This window comes from Falco biarmicus, chromosome 4 (assembly GCF_023638135.1).
Source record: "Falco biarmicus isolate bFalBia1 chromosome 4, bFalBia1.pri, whole genome shotgun sequence".
NCBI classification, from domain to species: domain Eukaryota; kingdom Metazoa; phylum Chordata; class Aves; order Falconiformes; family Falconidae; genus Falco; species Falco biarmicus.
The window spans coordinates 12220187-12238735 of NC_079291.1; the positions used below are offsets into that span (position 1 = coordinate 12220187).

At 38.6% G+C, this 18549-nt stretch overlaps 1 protein-coding gene across 3 annotated transcripts in view; it reads left to right on the forward strand.

The window, feature by feature from the left end:
* ANO10 (anoctamin 10) overlaps positions 1-17943 on the forward strand; it is a 128290-nt gene extending 110347 nt beyond the window's left edge. For all 3 annotated transcript variants that reach the window (XM_056334757.1, XM_056334759.1, XM_056334758.1), the window contains one exon: positions 17065-17943. In XM_056334757.1, the coding sequence (XP_056190732.1) occupies positions 17065-17100 (36 nt within the window). In that variant the 3' untranslated portion in view covers positions 17101-17943. The remainder of the gene's footprint in view (positions 1-17064) is intronic.
* Positions 17944-18549: the final 606 nt, after the last annotated feature.

The following is an 18549-nucleotide window of genomic DNA, read 5'->3' on the forward strand; positions in this document are numbered from 1 at the left end:
TTCCTATAGACAGGCATATATACATTATTGCATATATATCAGAATTGTTATTGCTGTGTTACAGAAGCAATATTACATTGCTGCTCTGTTTATTAAATAGACTGAAGTCTCCAATATTCAGAGGGAATTTTCACAACCCCCAAATTAATTTATGTACATGGAAAGCATCATACCATTATATAAATAACTGTATGCTTAACCAAAAGAGTTAAGTTTTCCTGTACGTACTCTCAGCGTTGGTTCTCTCTGATGTGCAGTTATACGAATTGCAAGTAACATGGCATGCACTGATAGGTAGCCTATATGCGAAAGAGAACACTGTTTAGAGCAGGTCTTTTGGTGAGATAATGTCTTTTTGCTTGTGAGAAGCAGGCTGTCAGGAGGTTTCAATGGTACTGTTAGGCTCTGCATACCAAAGCATGCTTTTTAAGATGCCAGCTCATGTAAAATGGATTAGAGAAGCCAGGAGGAAAATATCTGGCAAAAGAACTAAATTCAGACAGATGCTTCTTAAAGCTTTATTGTATTTTAAAGTTTTAGTAAAATAAATGAAAACTAAATGGAAAAGCAGGACTAGAAACAAATAGAATATTTCATAAGCTAAGGTACTCCAGTACTCTTTTTGTTTTCTACTGACAGCAAGTAAAACTTCAAAAATCATTTCAGAGCATTATGCTCCTTTGTAGTTTGCTAGGTTATTCACCCAGTGATGGGTGTAATGTGCACTGCTTATGGCTGTATATCCTGTAAAATGGATTGAAAAGAGAAAGATTTTCTTTCCTAAGAAGCATTTGGAGAATCTGAAGTTTAGTAGCTTGATTGCCCAGTTTGGTTTTTTTCTCGTTTATAGGTGCTTTTTTTTTTTGAGATTGCTTTAGTTCTTGAGTCTTTGTTAGGGCTACATAGCCAATCTATGAATTTTTATGTCTGATTCCCTTCTTAAGAGAATATTTTTTTCTCTTTATGATCTGAAGAAGCAGGTGATAATATTCATATTCCAGCATATTTTTTTTTTATTTTTTTTCTTTTGCTACTGCCTCAATTTTTGTTTCATGTGGAAGACCTAGTTGGGAATGTGTATGGAGAAACAAGCAGTACATGGTAGGTCACTTCTGCAGGGGCAAGGCCGTCCAGAGCAATATATACCGCAGTGGTGCACATCTCAATTATAGAGTCTGCTGCAGTGCACTGTCCCCTCCCTGGTCCCTCAGAGCAGAGAAGGAAGCACTCAAAACACGTCCTGTTTGACCAGAAATTCTTACCTTGTCAGACACTAGAAGTTGGCTTATTCTGAAGAAGCATACAAGCCAGAAAGGAACATCTCCCAGATAAAACTTGGAATGAATCAGTGGGGCAGTTGAGCAGAAAGGATGGAGAGGTGCAGAGAGTAATTATCTCAATTTAGGGGAGGGGGGAAAGGAAAGGAAGCAAAAAAAAAAAAAAAAAAGCCCCAAAACCACAGGGAAAAGCAACAAAGACATTCAAGAACACAAAGCAAGGATTTTTCCTTTGAAAACCAGTTTTTGATACTACAGCAAGTACTTTCTTTAGAGATTTTACGTAAGGACAGAAGCATTTACATTTGATATCCAGTATTTTACTTTAATATTATAAATATTCAATATTGTAAATTTATAAACTGTAATTTACATTACAATTTACATTTGATATCCAGGTAAGCGGAGATAATACTAAAACCATTTCTAAAACAGCTAGGCAAAAAATGTGGCAGTATTTTGGTATTTTGAGTGATACTGCTCTAATGATGTCCAGATTGGTCGATCAGATTTTCAGGGATGTGACCAATCATAGTTCCTTCAAAGATGTGTTAGGAGGAGTTTAAGTTTTGATACAAAGAAAATAGTTTTAAAGTTTAGGAGACATGCATGCATGCTGACTCCATAGCTTTTGACAGGAAAGAAATAGGAAAGGAAAAAGTTGCAGGATTTTAAAAGTCTTCATAACAATTTTGGTAATTCTTTCATAGGGAGATGGTCTATCTGCCAGAATGGCTCACCATACCCAGGTTTTTAAGATTCAGGTCAGACACTGAGACAAAAGAACTGTGTGGGATAGGTAGCTGCTTATATTGCAGTGTTTGTATAGTTGTAGCACTCGCAGGGCTTACGCATATTAGGACTTCTGTTGCCTTAGCTCCCTATAAAAATGCACAAGTGTTGAGTTTCTGCCCCAGAGGTCTTTTTGGACATCTGTGCTACATATACTGGTCACTGTCTGCTTGGCCATGCAAGTTCCAAAAGCTTTGTACAATTCTGCCTGTGAACTGCTTTTGGTTACCTAGGAAGAAAGAATACTTGAAAAAGCTTGGGGAGTGACACAACCCTAGATGTTTAAGGACAATTTCACATGCTATTGGAAGAGCAGGGCTGCCTGAAACAAAACAGAGATTGCTGATATTTTTTTTTGTTGAAGAGAAGCTCGGTGTTGGTGCTCTCTTTGCTTGAGTAGTTTGAAATAAATTGAAAAACTGAGGAAGTCTGTTTCCTTGAAAAGATGGGGTTCTTTATCAGCATTTTCTTAAGCTGATGCATTTTTTCAAAAGGTAAGAGTACAGCTAGAGAGAGATCTTTGTAAAAATAAGTAGTAAATTTGCTAAAATTTCTTATGACTCTGGGTCCTTCCTGTTTCTGACTTGAATGATTGAGAGATGCTATCAAATTAATTGGTCTGTCTCTTGAAAAAAGGCTTGGTCATCTCTGGGGAGATGGGAAGGTCGGTTCTTATCACATTTTAGCTGACATTTGATAACTAGTGGTAAGGTAAAATCTTACTGAAATGAAAGACAATGCCATTTTGGTTTGGGTTGATGGAAGTACTGTTGAGCAAACCCATAATCTAGCTGGTCTGCCAAGTTGAGAAACTCTAAATGACTAGATTAGGCTCACATGTGGTAAGAAAACATCTTTCTTCAGCAGGTGGGACACACCCAGAGTTTCCCTTGGTTTTGACTTGAAGATGTTGAAATTATCAGACCAAACCATTAATTAGTTCATCCAGTTACTTCTTCTCTGTGAGTGATCAGTCCTGTTGTTTCCATGAGAAGTGTACAAAAGTGTAGTGAACACAGTTAAAACTGGAATAACTATTAATGGGAGCCGTTGCTTACTTTTTGTATCAATTGGTATTAAGCTTATCTCATGAATCGAAAGAATTGTCATTTCTGCTTCAAGAACAAGATTATTTTTAATGCCACTGTGGAGGTTCCAGTTTGTTGCATAAACATCTGATACAAGAGCATTTTTATGGATGTTAGTAATTCTGGGTTGCATTTTCTTTTTTTTCACTTATCAGCAGAAATCGAGCAAAGAGATTCGCTTATTCACTCACATGGGACAAAGGCTTCTTTTCTTTTTAGTTGAACCCCTGCAGATTCCATAAGAGAAAATTTTGTTGTGTTATTTATATATTTTTCCCAATATTATTTGTGATTATTCCCATGTCACAGAAAGATGAAACAAAGTCAAGAAGCACGTTCAGCAGGTGGCAGTTTCAATGGGATACATTTCTTTGATCAAAAGTTAATAAGACTGCAAAATTCAAATATAACGATTTGAAGGTTATTTATAGATAAGATTAATACTTAGTAGCATAGGGTAACATATCTATTATATATTTCAAATTAATTCTAATTAGCTTTTAGGATATACTGTCTGCTGAAGAACGCCTTTGCTAAACTGAAGTATGAATTCCCTATAACATTCTGGTAGCAATATTGGCCAATTTCTAGTTTTCACAGGTTACAAATGAGTAAGGCATCAGGAGAAGAATTCTCAAGGTAGCAAACTCCAAAAAACCAACACATGGAAACTAAAACCTAACAGCCTCCCATTAACATTGTTGATAATACCTCGTCGAATATAAGCATTATACTGACACTGCTCATTCCCATGAAACTAGCATTGATAAAGTCTTCTTTATTTATACTTCTGTGTGTACGCATTTTTTTATATTTTTTTAATGTATGTATAGATGCAGTAAACAGGTAGAGAGAGAGAGAGAGAATGAGAATCTGTGTGTGGATGCTATCGAGTTCTTTTTGTAGCTGCATTCTTACAGTGGCTTTTTGTAGACCACAGCCTACAATTTGTTTCTTTTTACTGGGCATACTCTTTTCCTTTGATGTATTTCCTTACAATGCTAATAATTACTGTTATTTCCTATTAATATGGAAAATGATGCACTGTCTTTTTAGTATGTGAGAGGTCTGTGCTTTAGACTATTGAAGAAATTTTTCACTATGGTGGTGAATTATTATTTTAGAAGAAGGTGTAACTGACTGCCATGGTTTTTGCAGTTCTGTTGGTCCTATGATGGCATGTGGAATTTTCACTCTTTGCTTTCTGGTTGTTTCCAGTGCCAAGAAGGAAACATGAGCATGTGAGCACTGACATACTATCAAGACTCAAAGTGCAGAAAATGAATTTCTGCAGCTTGTTAATATTTTGTAATTATTTATCCTGTCCCAGCTTGCATATTTGATTTGCCCTGAAGGATCAGTGGAAATATGTGTTCACCTTCCATCTTATACCATCACATACATTTACAGTGAATTAACTAGGTGACTCACTGGATAATATTAACTCACTTTACTGATGCAAAATCATATGATGTCTTAAACATTTATTTAGAGTCCTTTGACAGTACTTACTGGCAGGATTTTAAAATCTGGATTGTTTAACAGATGTAACAACCTATTTTATAAAGGTCTTACTATAAAACTTGTAAGACAACATATTTTCTAACAAATGGTAATGTTGTGCAGTGTTTCTATAGCAATAGGACAGAGTTTTGATGCGTTACAGCTAATGTGCTGAAGAGAAATTGTATTAGATATTTGTGGTTGAATGCTAGATAATATATTTATTGTTGTGATAGATTAAAATTGAGAAGTAGGAATGTGATGGTGCTGGTAACCCAGGGTACCCAGTAAAAGCACTTTGCAATGTATAAGAAACATTTCAAAGCACAGCCTTGAGGTCTGATAGAATTAAATTAGTGTGGCTATTTAACATGAATCACAACAGTTAATCCCTCAGTGCATGCTGAAGCTGGCACCATTAACTCTAATTTCCATTGAAGCAAAAGAAGAAGGTCAGTCTAGAACAGAAGCTGAACTGAAGCAGTATCTATCTGTTCAACACATTTATTTCTAGGCTTCAGTTTGTTGCCTGGCTTTTACCAGCCCCTCAGAGCAGAGCAGCAAAGCGGGGCTGTGCTAGTGGTACTTTGTTCTTCCTTTCCTTCCCACCGCTCCTGAAAAGCGGAGTGGGAGGAGGAGTGTGGCTGTATTCCCACCGGGGAGCTGCCAGCCTCCAGGGCCAGTCCTCTCAGCAGTTCTTCTGCCAGTAAGTTTGACCCTTACCAGCCAGTGAATTTAGATGCAAAAGGAAGCAATTTCTTGGTTTGAAGAAATGGGAAATAAAAATCTGAGGGAGAGGGTGCAACTAGGACAATAGAACACAAGTCAGGGAATCAGCAAGGAATAAATAGAGTAAAATGCTTTAATATAGAAAGCAAAAATACTTGACAGAAATGAAAAAGCAGAAAAAATAAGGAGTGTTACCAAGGCATATGAAAATCAACTTATTCTGTGCATGGAAAGACTGCATAGGCACAAGGCTTATGTTGAAAAAGCAAAAGAATCATTTTGGGATGCTCACCCTTTTTTTGCAATTATTCAAGTTCTGTTTAGAAGGTAACAGTTTTAATATGAAGTTCTAAACCCCAAAATTACAATGCTATTAAAATAAATTCTTACAAACGTATATGCGCTTTATATAATGAATTAATCTACTTATGCCTTTATATATAATTTTGCACAAGATTTAAGTTAACAGAGAAACTGGGATTATAGGATTGGCAAGGCTTGAAAATCAAATTAAGTAGTCAGAAAACATTCCTATGTTTTCCCAGTCTTCCTCATCCTAAAATCTTTTTCTGTAATTGCTCAGTTACGATGTGTAGGGTGTTCCAAGGCACTAAAGCCAATCTCAGAAACAGAGTATACGCTAATACGCAACATATCTACAGATGGTTGTATGTCTTCATGTTACAAAGTTGCTTAAAAATTCGTATCTCTTCAGCCTGAAGTAGTAGCTATTATACAGCTTTAATTTTCCATAGCTTGCTCTTTATCGGAAAATAATTTCATAAAGCTTGGCAAAGAAATTGCTGACCATATTAGAGGCAGAAAACTGCAAAAACTTGTTAAGGTCTCTGATTGCAGTACCAATAGCTCTGAAGAGGGTGCTCCAGAGGAAGGGCACCGAGGGCGAGGCAGTACTGATGAGTACAGCAACTCCTTGTTGTAATGCACAGGAGTACTTTGTTATAGTGAAAAAGCGGACAGACAGACAGGAGCTTTACCACTCAAGCATTACATCACTTTTGAACAAATGTGATAACCTGTAGCAAAGAGGTTTTCTTCCCACTAATTTGTTGGAAAAAAGGAAAAGTGTTTTGTTCACTAGTAACCTAGGAAGCATGTAAAGGGAAAGTCTGGCTTCACTGAAGTAAACGAGAACTTTGCCACTGCCTTCAAGGAAACCAGACCTTTACCCTTTGCTACGTTGTTTAAAATTACTGCAGGTATAGCAATTTATAAATATTGTTATACCTGTAATTTAGGACTATGTCAGCTGTTGTAACTTTACTCGTGTTGAAGAACTGCAGTTATAAACTACCAAACTGACCTTTTACTCATTTTCAAAATACCTGTGCAAGTTAATTCAAGGTTTATTCTGGCTCTCTTACATGGTCATTAGACAATCTTTTGTAGTTCTCGAGGAGTAATGCTTCGTATCCAGTTGTGCATCTTCAATGAAAATGGCAAGTTTAATAAGCTGTATGTGTCCTTTGCATATGTGTGCATATCTGCGTAAGGGCTGTGAGGTCAAGGGTTTCTCTAGGTCAGGCCCAGAGGGGCAATAAGCAGATACCTAGCATAGAGCGAAGAGCCCGGCTAACCTATTTCCCCATGCTTAGTTCAAGAACTTCCCTGAGACAGATCAAACCATAAATCCACTATAACTAGTTTGAGCAATTTGCTTTATGTGAGTAGGTAAGCAAATCAATACCTGTAACTGATCAATGCTTACGCTTAGCCCAGTGTTTAACTAAGGGAAACCATGTTGCTGCTTTTTCCATGTGTGCATAGTCGTCCCAAGGAGCAGGGTACTTGGCAGAAGGGGAATTTGCCTCGTCACAGGTGTCTTAGGTGGAAGAGAAATTCTGTCAGTGGTGCCGTTGCCATTCTGAAAGAATTTGCAAAGGGCCTTTGATACGCTTTACAATTGGTAGAGCTGATTTCTTCAGGGTATCTATAAAATTACTATAACTGGCAATTGGTTACCAGCTCTATGTTGTTTATTTTTCACTGGGCTGTGAATAGAAGGTAGAAGAAAGTTTGCATTTGAAGAGAAAGACAAGAATTACAATGTTACTGGAAATTATATTTTAAGGACAAGTACTTGGCAGGAGAGCTTCTACAGGGGAGGAAAACAAGATGACCCGGCCAGGTCCCTTCTGTTGCTGGTCTTGCACTCCTTGCCTATTAAACTCTTGCATAGAACTGAGAGTAGTTCTGCTTCACCAAATCATTTAAACGTTGAATAGTTTTTCCTGCTTTACTGCAGTGAAATTTTATTCTTTAAATCCTGTGGTAACAGTAACTTTAGAATTAAACTCACTTTCCATGCTGATATGGCAGATTAATGGAGAGGCAAATTTCTTCTCAGGAAGAAGTCCTTCAAAGAGTGGTTGCTTTGGCTATGTGTCTGCCCGACGCTTGGTATGGAAGTCTAATTTCTAAACATGTGGTTTATACTTCAAGTATATTTTAATATTTTCTACTTATACTGTTGTTGTTTGATTTCTTTCATGTTATCTGATGTATTTGTCAGGCTGAAGTTTCTTGCCTGCTGCAAGGGAGATGGAAATTTTGTACTTGCAGCACTGTGGCAGGTGTGTGGTACCAGGACAGAGAATAGCCATGCACCCCCCATGTCTGTTTGGTTTTTATATCAGATTTATGGCACAGATAGAAATTTCCAAAAATAGTGCCTGAAGTTGGATTCTTAGTTTCCTATCTGGAGGCCAATCTAGATCACCTAATTAAATCCCTGTCTAGAGTAACCTTTGTTTGTTGTTACTTGTTTTTTGGCAACGAAGCAGGGCTCTGTGCAGATCCACAAATTAAGAAATTTGGAAGGAAATGTGAGCCCAGGTTATAACTCAGACCAGCTGGGCTTGGGCTGGGGCTAGGCATGCCTTTGTGTCTGCTGGCAGAGCAGAGGGTGGACAGGGTGCTGGTGCTTTAGGTGTTGGGCTTTGTATGCCTGGGTTCCAGCGATGGCCAAATCTATGTCCAGAAAGTAATGGTATTATGGGGTGGGTTTTTTCTTCTTGGGGTTGGGCATAATTCATTTTGAAAAACCATCTCTGCTTTTCACACAGTCTGTTCCCTGCTGTTGTACAGATTACAAGGAGTCACGTTCATGCTCTTTTTTCCCCTCTGTTCTTTTAGCGGCATTAAGTAGTTTAAACTAGTCTTTTGCCTTTTGTGGAATTTGTTAAAGGATGTTGGTGAAAACTGTATGGGTTTTGGCATGTGTAATACTGGAATAAATGTTGTGTAGTCTCCTCTGGCTAAACCTCTGCGATGTGGGTTTTATGCACTCGTGGGAGGCTTGTGTCTATAACCCAGCACATCCCTTCCAGCCTTAAGCTGGAAGAAGTGGAAGCACAGAGCTCACATAGCTTTGCTCATCTTGAAATTGTTAGACCAAAACATATATTCTCTCAGAAGCTGTAGTGAGCTGTGTATTTTTGACATCACCTGAGCCACCTTACCGTTCAAGCAGAAGTGCAAGGAGGAAGGATGTTGGTGATCTCACTGCAGCGCTGCCGACCACCTTCAAGTCCGTCGTCACTGGTGCTGGCGTTCTTTCAGATGCTGTTTTGCTGGTTTTGCAATTTCTCAGCCATGCCTCCTGAATCACGAGGCAGGGTGAGTGCAAAGCATGTGAGCTTAAGGAGTGAATTAGTGTGTACTGAGCAACCTTTTCTTAGCCAGGCTGTTACTGCTATTAGAGTTGGTGTAAGGCTAACTTAGCTACGTCTGCAGTTACACTTCAATGTCAGGCATACCAATATCCATGTATTAGGGGTTTGCATCCAGGGGCCTAGTTATACTCTCAAAGTGCTGGGTATTTCTCTTCCAAAGGATAGGTACCTGCTCAGGGGCATCCTGCTTAGCATATAAGCTTGTTAAACTTCAGATGGGAGGAGTGGTTTGTTTTACCCATTTTCTCTTGACCATAACTAGTAATAGCAAAGTGGTAATTAACATTATCCAAAACCCTTGAGAAAATAAATTTTATCATAGCTCACCCTTAAATCATTAAAACATTGTTGACATGCTATTAACCTAGGGACAAACTGCACCTTTAAACTGTGGTGAAATCTGTTTGACCCAGGTTACAAAATTAAAGAAATATATGACTGATAGGCACAGATCTGGAAGGACTATGCAGCCCATCCCTCTGCTCTGAGACATGATCAAGGTCATGTCATTTTGGATATTGTTGCTTCATTGCTTTCATAGCTATTCAATAGTTTCTGACTCCAAAATCTATTGACTGGCTGCTTATTGGATGGGAGATAATTGCATAAGCTAAAGGGGAGAGCATCTGCTAGGCTGGTCTGGCATCCTGTGAGTGTGGTTAGAGCACACACTCTTCCATAGGCATTCAGAGATAGTGTTTAATGTTGTGTATTTATCCTTCACTTTGCAATGACATGGTCAGTTATGGTGAAAGAAGATAGTTTTTAAAAGTGTGAACTAAAACTAGGTTAAGATAGTTTAGATGTTATAAAGGTCAGAATACATAAGCTATACTTGACGGAAATACTGTGGTACTCTAATGTGGCTTCTACTGTTTCTGCATTTTTGTACTATCTACTGAACTAAAATAAGGTTCAGCAAAGGGTGACTAATACTGCAAGAATATTGTAATGAGTATTAATTATTACTTGGCAATTTAAATCAATATTTACAATTATGAAGACAATATGAAGTAGATCAGAAAAAAAATCTTGGAAAAAATCTCCTACAAATGGGGTTGCTTTGTCTGCTATGGCTTGCAGCACTATTAAACAGGCATAATACTCCAAGGCACGTATTATGGGATTCTGCAAGTTTTCCTGACTCTGCACTTAATTTTATTAAATATTATTAAATATCTAATAAAGAAATATTAAGCAATCTTATTGTTCCATTAACACTAGTAGCTTTTTGTACTTGGTACTCTGTCATGAACTAAGCATACACAAAAGGAAAGAAGAGAATTATTCTTTTGCTGTTTGCTGTTACCTGCTATTAGTTGTGATTCTCACTCTAGATCTGTAGAGTCCAGGCAAACTTCTCTGTCACAGTTCCTGTAGGAACAACTATAAAAATCAGCCTGGGAGGGACCTCAGAAGGCCTCTAGTCCAATCCCTTGCTCAAAGCAGGGTCAACAGCATTTTCAGACCAGGTTGCTTGGGGCTTTTTCCAGTCAGGTCTTGAAAACCTCTGAGGACAGAGACTGCAAAACCTCCCAGGGCCTCTGCTGCAGTGCTTAGTTATGCTTGTAGTGAGGTTTGGGGGGGGGGGGGGGGGGGTTGGCTTATTACTTTATGACCATTGTGTTTCTTGATCTCTTGCTGTGCACCTCAGCAAAGAGCCTGGCTCCATCTTTTTGCCAGCCTCCTTGTAGATATTGGCAGGTGTCTCAGCCTTTTCTCACAGTGCATGTGCATCAACTTTCCACCCATCCTGTGTCCCATGGCTGGATTTGGTGAAGCTGATCAGTATCCTTGTTATACTGGAGGGCCTAAAACTACACACAATATTCCAGATGCAGCCTAGAGGTAAGGAGAATAAAATAGGCGCAGAGCTTGGTAACTTTTCAGTCCTCAAGAAGTTAAATTACTGTAATTGCTTACAGAGTCTTTCTCATGAGAGCTATACAATTCAGCATTTTCTTTTGTTATCTTCAGTTTAAAATTCTTCTCACCTCCTTATCAATAATTTGCATTTTGGCTGTTTAATGCTTATGTATGTCTTTTCTTTGTGGAGAGTCGTTTTCACTGGTTTGCAGCATCACAGGGCTATTCCTCTTGCCTCTGGTAAATATGGAAGTTGTTAAGTTGTTCCTACAAGTCTTTTATCATATTAAGCAGAGGGGAAACTGTACTCTGGAAATCAATAGCTTTCAGGAAGACTTAAGGGTTGTATTGGATGAGTTACTGAAAATAAGCATTCAGTGGTATATTGTGGCTGTGTGATACAACACAGAAGTCCTGGGATTTATAAACAGGACTATACTAGCATAGAAGCTATTTATCACTACTGCAAACAAGCCTCCGTTATCATCTCCAGCTATAGCAACTAAGAGGTTGCTGAAAAACTGGTCAGAGTCAGAAATGAGGCTTAAAATTTACGTCAGACCTGAAGTCCTTAAGCTCCGTTCCCTGCAGAGGGTTCAATGCCATGTGCAAAGACCTTGAGGGAAGGTTTGTAGTTCTAGATACAAAGTTAATACAACTTTCCGCCATTATAATCAGTGAGAAAAAATTTCCATTACACTTTTACACAGAATAAAGTATTAGATGTGGAAGGAAGAGGCTTACTGAGTTTTGCAAGTGGGTGTTAATTTGCCACTTCTGTAACTGGCAGGTGCTTACAGATTAAGTTGATACAGTTCTTGCAGTTGTCAGCTCAGGCAAGACCCAAGGAACTACCTTTGTTGTGACTGTGCACCATTGGGAAAGACTTAATTTTAATATATCTCCATCATAATTTCATATTATAATTAATTTGAGAAAGTCGGAAAGATACCATGTAATGCTACGCTTTCTTTAAGCAGTAAAGCACTTAATGAGCTGCTCTACATGGTAGATACAGGAAAAGCAGAAGATGGAGTTGCTGATAAGAAACATGCCTTCATGTCGTCTTGCATTTAACTATATGGCTATTTACATGCCTGTTCCTCATATATGCAAACATACGTGTACAATTGAGTATGCTAATGGAAAAGCACCAAACCGGTGAGTCTTAACTCCTGGTTTCATTGATTTTCACTTTTAAGTGCTTTTATTTTTTAGAATTGTTTTCCTCAGGTTGTGGTTGAATTGTCACTTAGCGTTAACACATGCAGTGGTAAAATTAAGAGTACTTAGAGGCTGGCTTACCAGGACTGAGCATAACTAGAAAATAACAGTGTTCTAAGCATTTGACATGGCGTTCAGCGAGTGCAAGAAATCGACATTAAAAAGATCAACAGAAAAAAGGAATGCAAAGACTGTTAACCCCCTGATGTTGGCTGTCCTGTAGAAACCATGAAGGAAAGTTGAGAGTGTGTGATTAGGTTATGAGTGTGTGTGAAACGAGCAGTGGTAGCTGCAGAAATGCTGGGTCGTCTCTCATCCTCTCTTGCAGAAGGAAGGTCACAGATTGATTTGCAAGATAGGGTTTGCAAAAGGCAGCAGACGCTTCCTAGCCGCATGGGTAGAATGAAGCTTCACGCCGGGGCACGCAGTGTCCCTGCTCAAAGCAACCCTACTGCACAGAGTGACACGCAAAGTATCTTGTCACCCATGGGCTCTGTGAGCAGGGTTTGAAAATGAAGGTGGGCCACGGTTCTCCTCATGCTGTGCAGAGGCAACTTAGATTTTCTGTGAGGCTGTGGCTTGACCAAAGCCCTGGCACTGCTAGTGGTAAATCCCTTGGCAACTCAACCGGTTTGGCTTTAGTCAAGGTCTGTGGTGTTACTGTGTATATCTGTTAGTTCATGTTTGTGGCTATTTGTTTTACTTGCATATATAAGGTGGTATTGTAGCACTAATTCACAAGATCAGACTGCCATAGACCTTCGAACTGGAGAGTTACCAGTTGTTGGTAACTACAGTCAGTACCCTGCATACTAGAATTTGTGGCTGTGGCTATGAACACACAAAGGAAGTAGCCTGATTTCCAGGCTTGGTATGCAACTGTACTTGTAGTGCAAAAGTATCTGCTATGTTTTATTAAAATGCTTTCAGAAAATTTAATGCTGAAGTGTAGTGAAAACTAAGTAATTGGTTTACAAATAGGCTTTACCACATTGAAGGATTTTTGCTGTTTCTACTGAAAATACTGTCTAATTATATTATGTGTGCTTTACAAAGAAATCTAAATTTAATAAAATGGAAATAGCAAATCTATTGAATTACAGCAGATAAATATTTAGAGCACTTCCTAACAGTAGAATTTTAGAATAAACAACACAATAGCCCCACTACAATAAATTAGTATTAGTTTAAACATACGCTTCGCGTACATACTGCATGCACAGGGTACTGTAGCTAAGTGTGCCGCATAAAACGGACCACTGAGTTGGTACAGCCCCACAGTGGGAGAGAGATGTGGTCCTAGGTGCTGCACAGAGCCAGGCCTAGCTTGATAGGGAGCAGGAGTGTGTGATCACTTGTCAAGCACCAGCCACCTATTTTGCAAAACAGAAGCATAAACCTTTCACCAGTAACCCTCGGCTGATAATAAAGAGTGGTTTCTTGAGCCAACTCATTTCTGAACTGTGCCTCTGGTTAGTGTACAGAGGCTTTTAATACCCCTCAGCTGAGCGTTGTTTTTCTTTGTCGTTACGTGTCTAGTAGGTTTGAAAAGTGGATAAATAAGTTTTTAATCTCCTTTTTCTGTATTTTTAATACACTACTTAAAACTGACAAAGAAATGCCTTTTTGATGGAAGGGCAAACTCAGTCCCATAGGTTTGTCATTGAGCCTGTTGGGGCCATCAGGGGAAAGGTGATTTTAAAATGTGCCTTGTCAGTTCCCTTTTTCATTATCAGAAAATACATACTCCCTTTCCCATATGTTGTCCTAGAGAAATATTTTCCCAGTAAAAAAGAACATTTCCTTTCATAGTGAAAGAAACGAAAAATTCTTCAGCCTGAACTTGGCAAAGAATTTCACTGTCTAATGGTGCCACCACACGTTTCTTGCCGAAGTAATAGCTCTTAGGGGAGCCTGATGCTGTCAGGTACTGCGAAATATGTTTTGGTATTAGAAATTATAAAGAAGAAATGAAATATGCAGCTCTTGGGGTTTTTGCATTGCTTGTGATTAATTTCCTGAAATACATGAGTGACTGCATTTGGACTGGTTTTGCCCAGGCTGTGTGCGCCATGGCAGCATGTGAAGCTATTTTAAGAGTTTTTTCTACTCACTGGCCCACTAAAGAAGCTGGGAAATTTGTTTGTTCTTCATATATTTTAAATTAATATATAGCATAAGAATATATATATATGTATGTATAAATAATACGCTAGTATAAGATTCCCAGCATAAAAGAATATTAGCATAAGAATTGCTCAGTTAAAACTAGGAAGGCCTTCAAAAATAAATTACAGTAGTCCCACTTGTACAGAGATTTTGGACAGATTGCCATATAGTCATCAGTAATAGCCATGTGCTTGGGATTTTTTCCAGACTTTGGCAAGCTCTGCAGAAATCAGAGAATAAAAATACGTTTCCTGTTTTCTATGTTCCTCATCAATCCCCTTATAATTACAACAGTGCTCAGAATTTAAGAAAATCATTCTAAAATAAGAGAATTAGGTTGTAATTGGGTGCATCATGAACTGAATTAAGTAGGTTCTGTCTTCTGTACTTTTAAAATGTTTTTACGATAAGGGTAGAAGGCACTTTAATTTGAATGCTATACTTTTATACAGACACTTGTTTAAGTAAATCAGGTTGCAGAAGAGGAATCTGTATTCCAGCATTTAGCTATGGCTTTTTTTTCTGCACTGTTGCTATGGAGAAGTGTATAAATATTTGCATCACAAACTAATTTTACTTCCCTTATAGATGGCATGGAAATACAGACTAAAAGTGGTAAAGAACAGTTATTGTAGGTGGGTTTTATCATGCAGAGTAATGTTTTGGAAAGGGTTCAGACACAGACTAACAGCAAAGGAAAGTTAGAAGGTGCTGTATTAAAGCAATCTGATGTCTTTATGTTATGGACAGAAACTGAATGAAAGTGTCCACTGTATCTGCAGTTTCCTCTTTTCCAGTTTTTTTTTTTGTAGCATTATTAGGTATTAGTCTTTCTAATAGCTCATATGTACTGGGCCATTTGTATAAAATCAAGCACAAGCATAAAAGAAAAGACTTTTCAGAAGCTTATGTCCATCTACCACTGGGTGGATGATACGGAAACTACACAGCTGCTTAGGAGTTGGAAGATGCATAAATTCATATGATCACTTACATTTTTTCAGCCTTTTTTCTTTCCTTGTCTGCCAAATTGCCTCGAAGGAGGCAGTCATGCTGGACACCAGCCTATGGCCTCCTGAATTCCAGCAGTGCTGTGCATCTCCTTACCTTTGCTCTTCACCCTGTCCTTTGGGCTGGTCTCCATCAAGTCTCCTTCCTTTGACTGTTGTCTCTCAGTCTTTTTTTTTTTTTTTTTTTTTTAATTAAGTCATGTTATTTCTTAGTCTATCAGGGTGGTTTCCAGCCTTAGAGACAGTGCAAGACCCTTAGCTGACAACCACAGGTTATGCATGAGAAAAGCCTTTGACACAGTTTAAACTCTGCTCTTATTGCCTCTGTAGATTCTGTATTATGAAACATCCTCTTTAACAAGAAGCTTCAAAGAATGGCTCTGGTTTGTCTTACGCAGCAGATATTTTTCACGCCTGGAACTGTTATTCTAGTTTCACATTGAGATCTCTCTGGTGATGTCCTAAGATAATGAAAATAAAAACAATTACACATATCACCATAGCAGTCTGCTACCTCTTTTTTTATATCACAGGATGTTTTCGTTCAATTCAATAGGAAAAGAAAAGGGGGGGGTGGGGGGGTGGTAATACAGAAATACTGAGTAACTTAACATCCGTGCAATGGGAAACTGGGGGCGGTGTTGTGTTAGTAGTTCCTTGACCTTTTGAGAGCCCTTAAAAATTTAAATATTTAAGACTAAATTACTTTTATGATTTTTCTAAAACGAAAAAAAACCCTCCGTAGTACTGAAGACTTCATAGTGAACTAAAATTTTACATCTGTAAAGCATGTACCTTAAAAATGTGCATAACACTTTGCCAGTAGGTAGATTCTCCCACTGACTAAGCAAATTGCTTTTGTGTCTTCAGAATGAATATCTGTTATATCAAGGAACAATTAATATTTTTTTTTTAAATTCCCTTTGTGTCTGAGATTCTGATATCACAGTCTTTCATTCTGGTGAGCATTTTGCTTATATGAAGTTATCTCAAAGAACTGCGTTTTAATAAATAAATCAATCTGTGATTTGGAGATAAGCAGTCTTATTTCTAGCCTGGTATCCATGCCTTCCTAAACGTAGGAGTGGATTTCCAGGGAAGCCCATCAGCTGTACCTGTCTGTGCTCACTGCCATTGTTTTAGGTAACAGCCAAAGAAGAGATAAAGTGACTGCTGGTCACCCTGCACACAGGCGCGACCAGAAATACAGGGGTCGGGGATTTCCAGGGGCAGCGGTGGCGATGCCAACTCGCACAGTGCATTGTCACGAGCAGTTACTGCCTAGGAGTGGCAGAAGATAGTTCCAACACAACAGTAATTTCCCCCAGCTTTTCATTTTGCTTTTCTTGCAGCAGTTCCCCCCAGTCATGAGTCTGAGGGAGAAGGGGTTTTTTGGTACCTGTTGGGCCCAGTAATTTCAGCATAAGGCATTATTCATCGCAACAAGAATTAACACACAAATTGTGTCACTTGCCGAGTCTTTTGGTGTGAAAAGCAATACCTCTGTTAAAACTGTCTTTTGTAAAAGTCAAGCATAACATGTTGACTTGTGGGGTTTTTCTAACTATCAAAGCAAAAGTTATTTTTTTTGTGTGGTTTTATTATTCAGTTGGGTTCAGAAGTGTCCTGCTTTCAGATTTTGCTGTTTTGTGTAATTCATCATGCTACCACTGCACTTAGTGTACCTTTTCTTTTTTCCCTTCTCTCGCAGCAAATGAAGCTTGCGGCTGAGTCACTGAAGGAGTAAACATGAAGGAATGAGGATGACTAAAGCAGTCACATGTGAATGTGGGCACTTCTTGAGCGTTTGTTTATGATGATGTATAGCTCTCAGAGTGTGCACTCTACCATCTATTGAGTAGGTGGTACCTGCTTATATGATACTTGGTAAATATTCTTTGCCTTATGCTGTAAGAAAAGTATTTTCTCCTGCTCTCTTTGTTTCTTACATGCAACTGTTCATGAAGCTAACACCAAATAAAACACTCCAGCTTATGCAAAGTCTGGTTGAAATCTGCCAGACTCACCGTGCTTCAAGTGATTGAAAACAGATCCTGTGAGCAAGCGTCCAGAAATGACTGGAGTTTTCAACTGCAACTTTGTAAAAGAAAAAAGAAGGTAGACTAGTGTTTAATTCACAGTGTAATGTCTCTTTGGGGTCATTGCCCCTTTTGTTCCTTTATTACAATAGCTAATCAATCCTGTATTATTTCAAAGACTTGCTTATTAGCTGCTGTTTGCACATAGCAAATTAATTTAAATATTTTATACATTGCATAATTGTACATGATTGTTCCCTGTATGATCTGAGAAAAAGCTGAACATTATATAATGCATACTTTGTAATATTTCTCCCGTGTGCTACTTACCTAAATAAGCCCCTGCTAAAGTCTTTTCAAAAGCTGGGTAAAAAGCATTTTGTAGGAAACAGATTGCTGATCAGTAATGTATGAAGTGTATTTATTTTTTAATTTACATTAGATTTTCCTATCATTTCCCTGGACCTTGAACTGCAGTATTGTATGAATGCATCTTCTGGTTAAATGAACTGCTAGTAACAGATCAATTAAACCTGGCACTTGATACACCAGTACTTGTATATGTAGTGAATATCTGATTTTTTTTTTTCTTGCATTTCACAAAAAGGTAATTTTCCTAATGTTTCATTGTTTTCTGACAGTAATAGGACCAAAATCTACAGTGTTTGCTCCTGTGACCTTGAGACAGTTTATTTTCTCCTGCTGTGACCTTCATCTTTGGTAGATGTAACTTACCTGTATGTGATACTTGCTGGGACTCTGGAAAAATCTGCTGTTACAGTAATATAAGGTATTTGCCTACTTTGCACATTTCAGATTTCTGCCACAGGTCCCCCACAGCAGAGTAGTATAACTAAGCCAAAATAATGTATTCTGTCTGGAATTTAAAATTAGCATTTCTCAAACCCTTCAAGCGTGACCCAGTAAGAAACGACTCTCTTCCCTTGGGAGAGGAGCAAAACTGTGCTACAGCTGCTGTTTCTGTTCTTGCATCTCCCACTGTGCGTCCCACACGCTGCTGCTATTTCAGGGGTATCTCACCGGCTGCTGCCGTTTCACAGCCTGTTCCTGAAGCTGTGGCGGGTTGTGGCTGCACAAGCTCTGCCCTGAGCAGCCAGCAGAGATCTCCGAGGGGAGCGCATCTCCCTTCCTGTAGC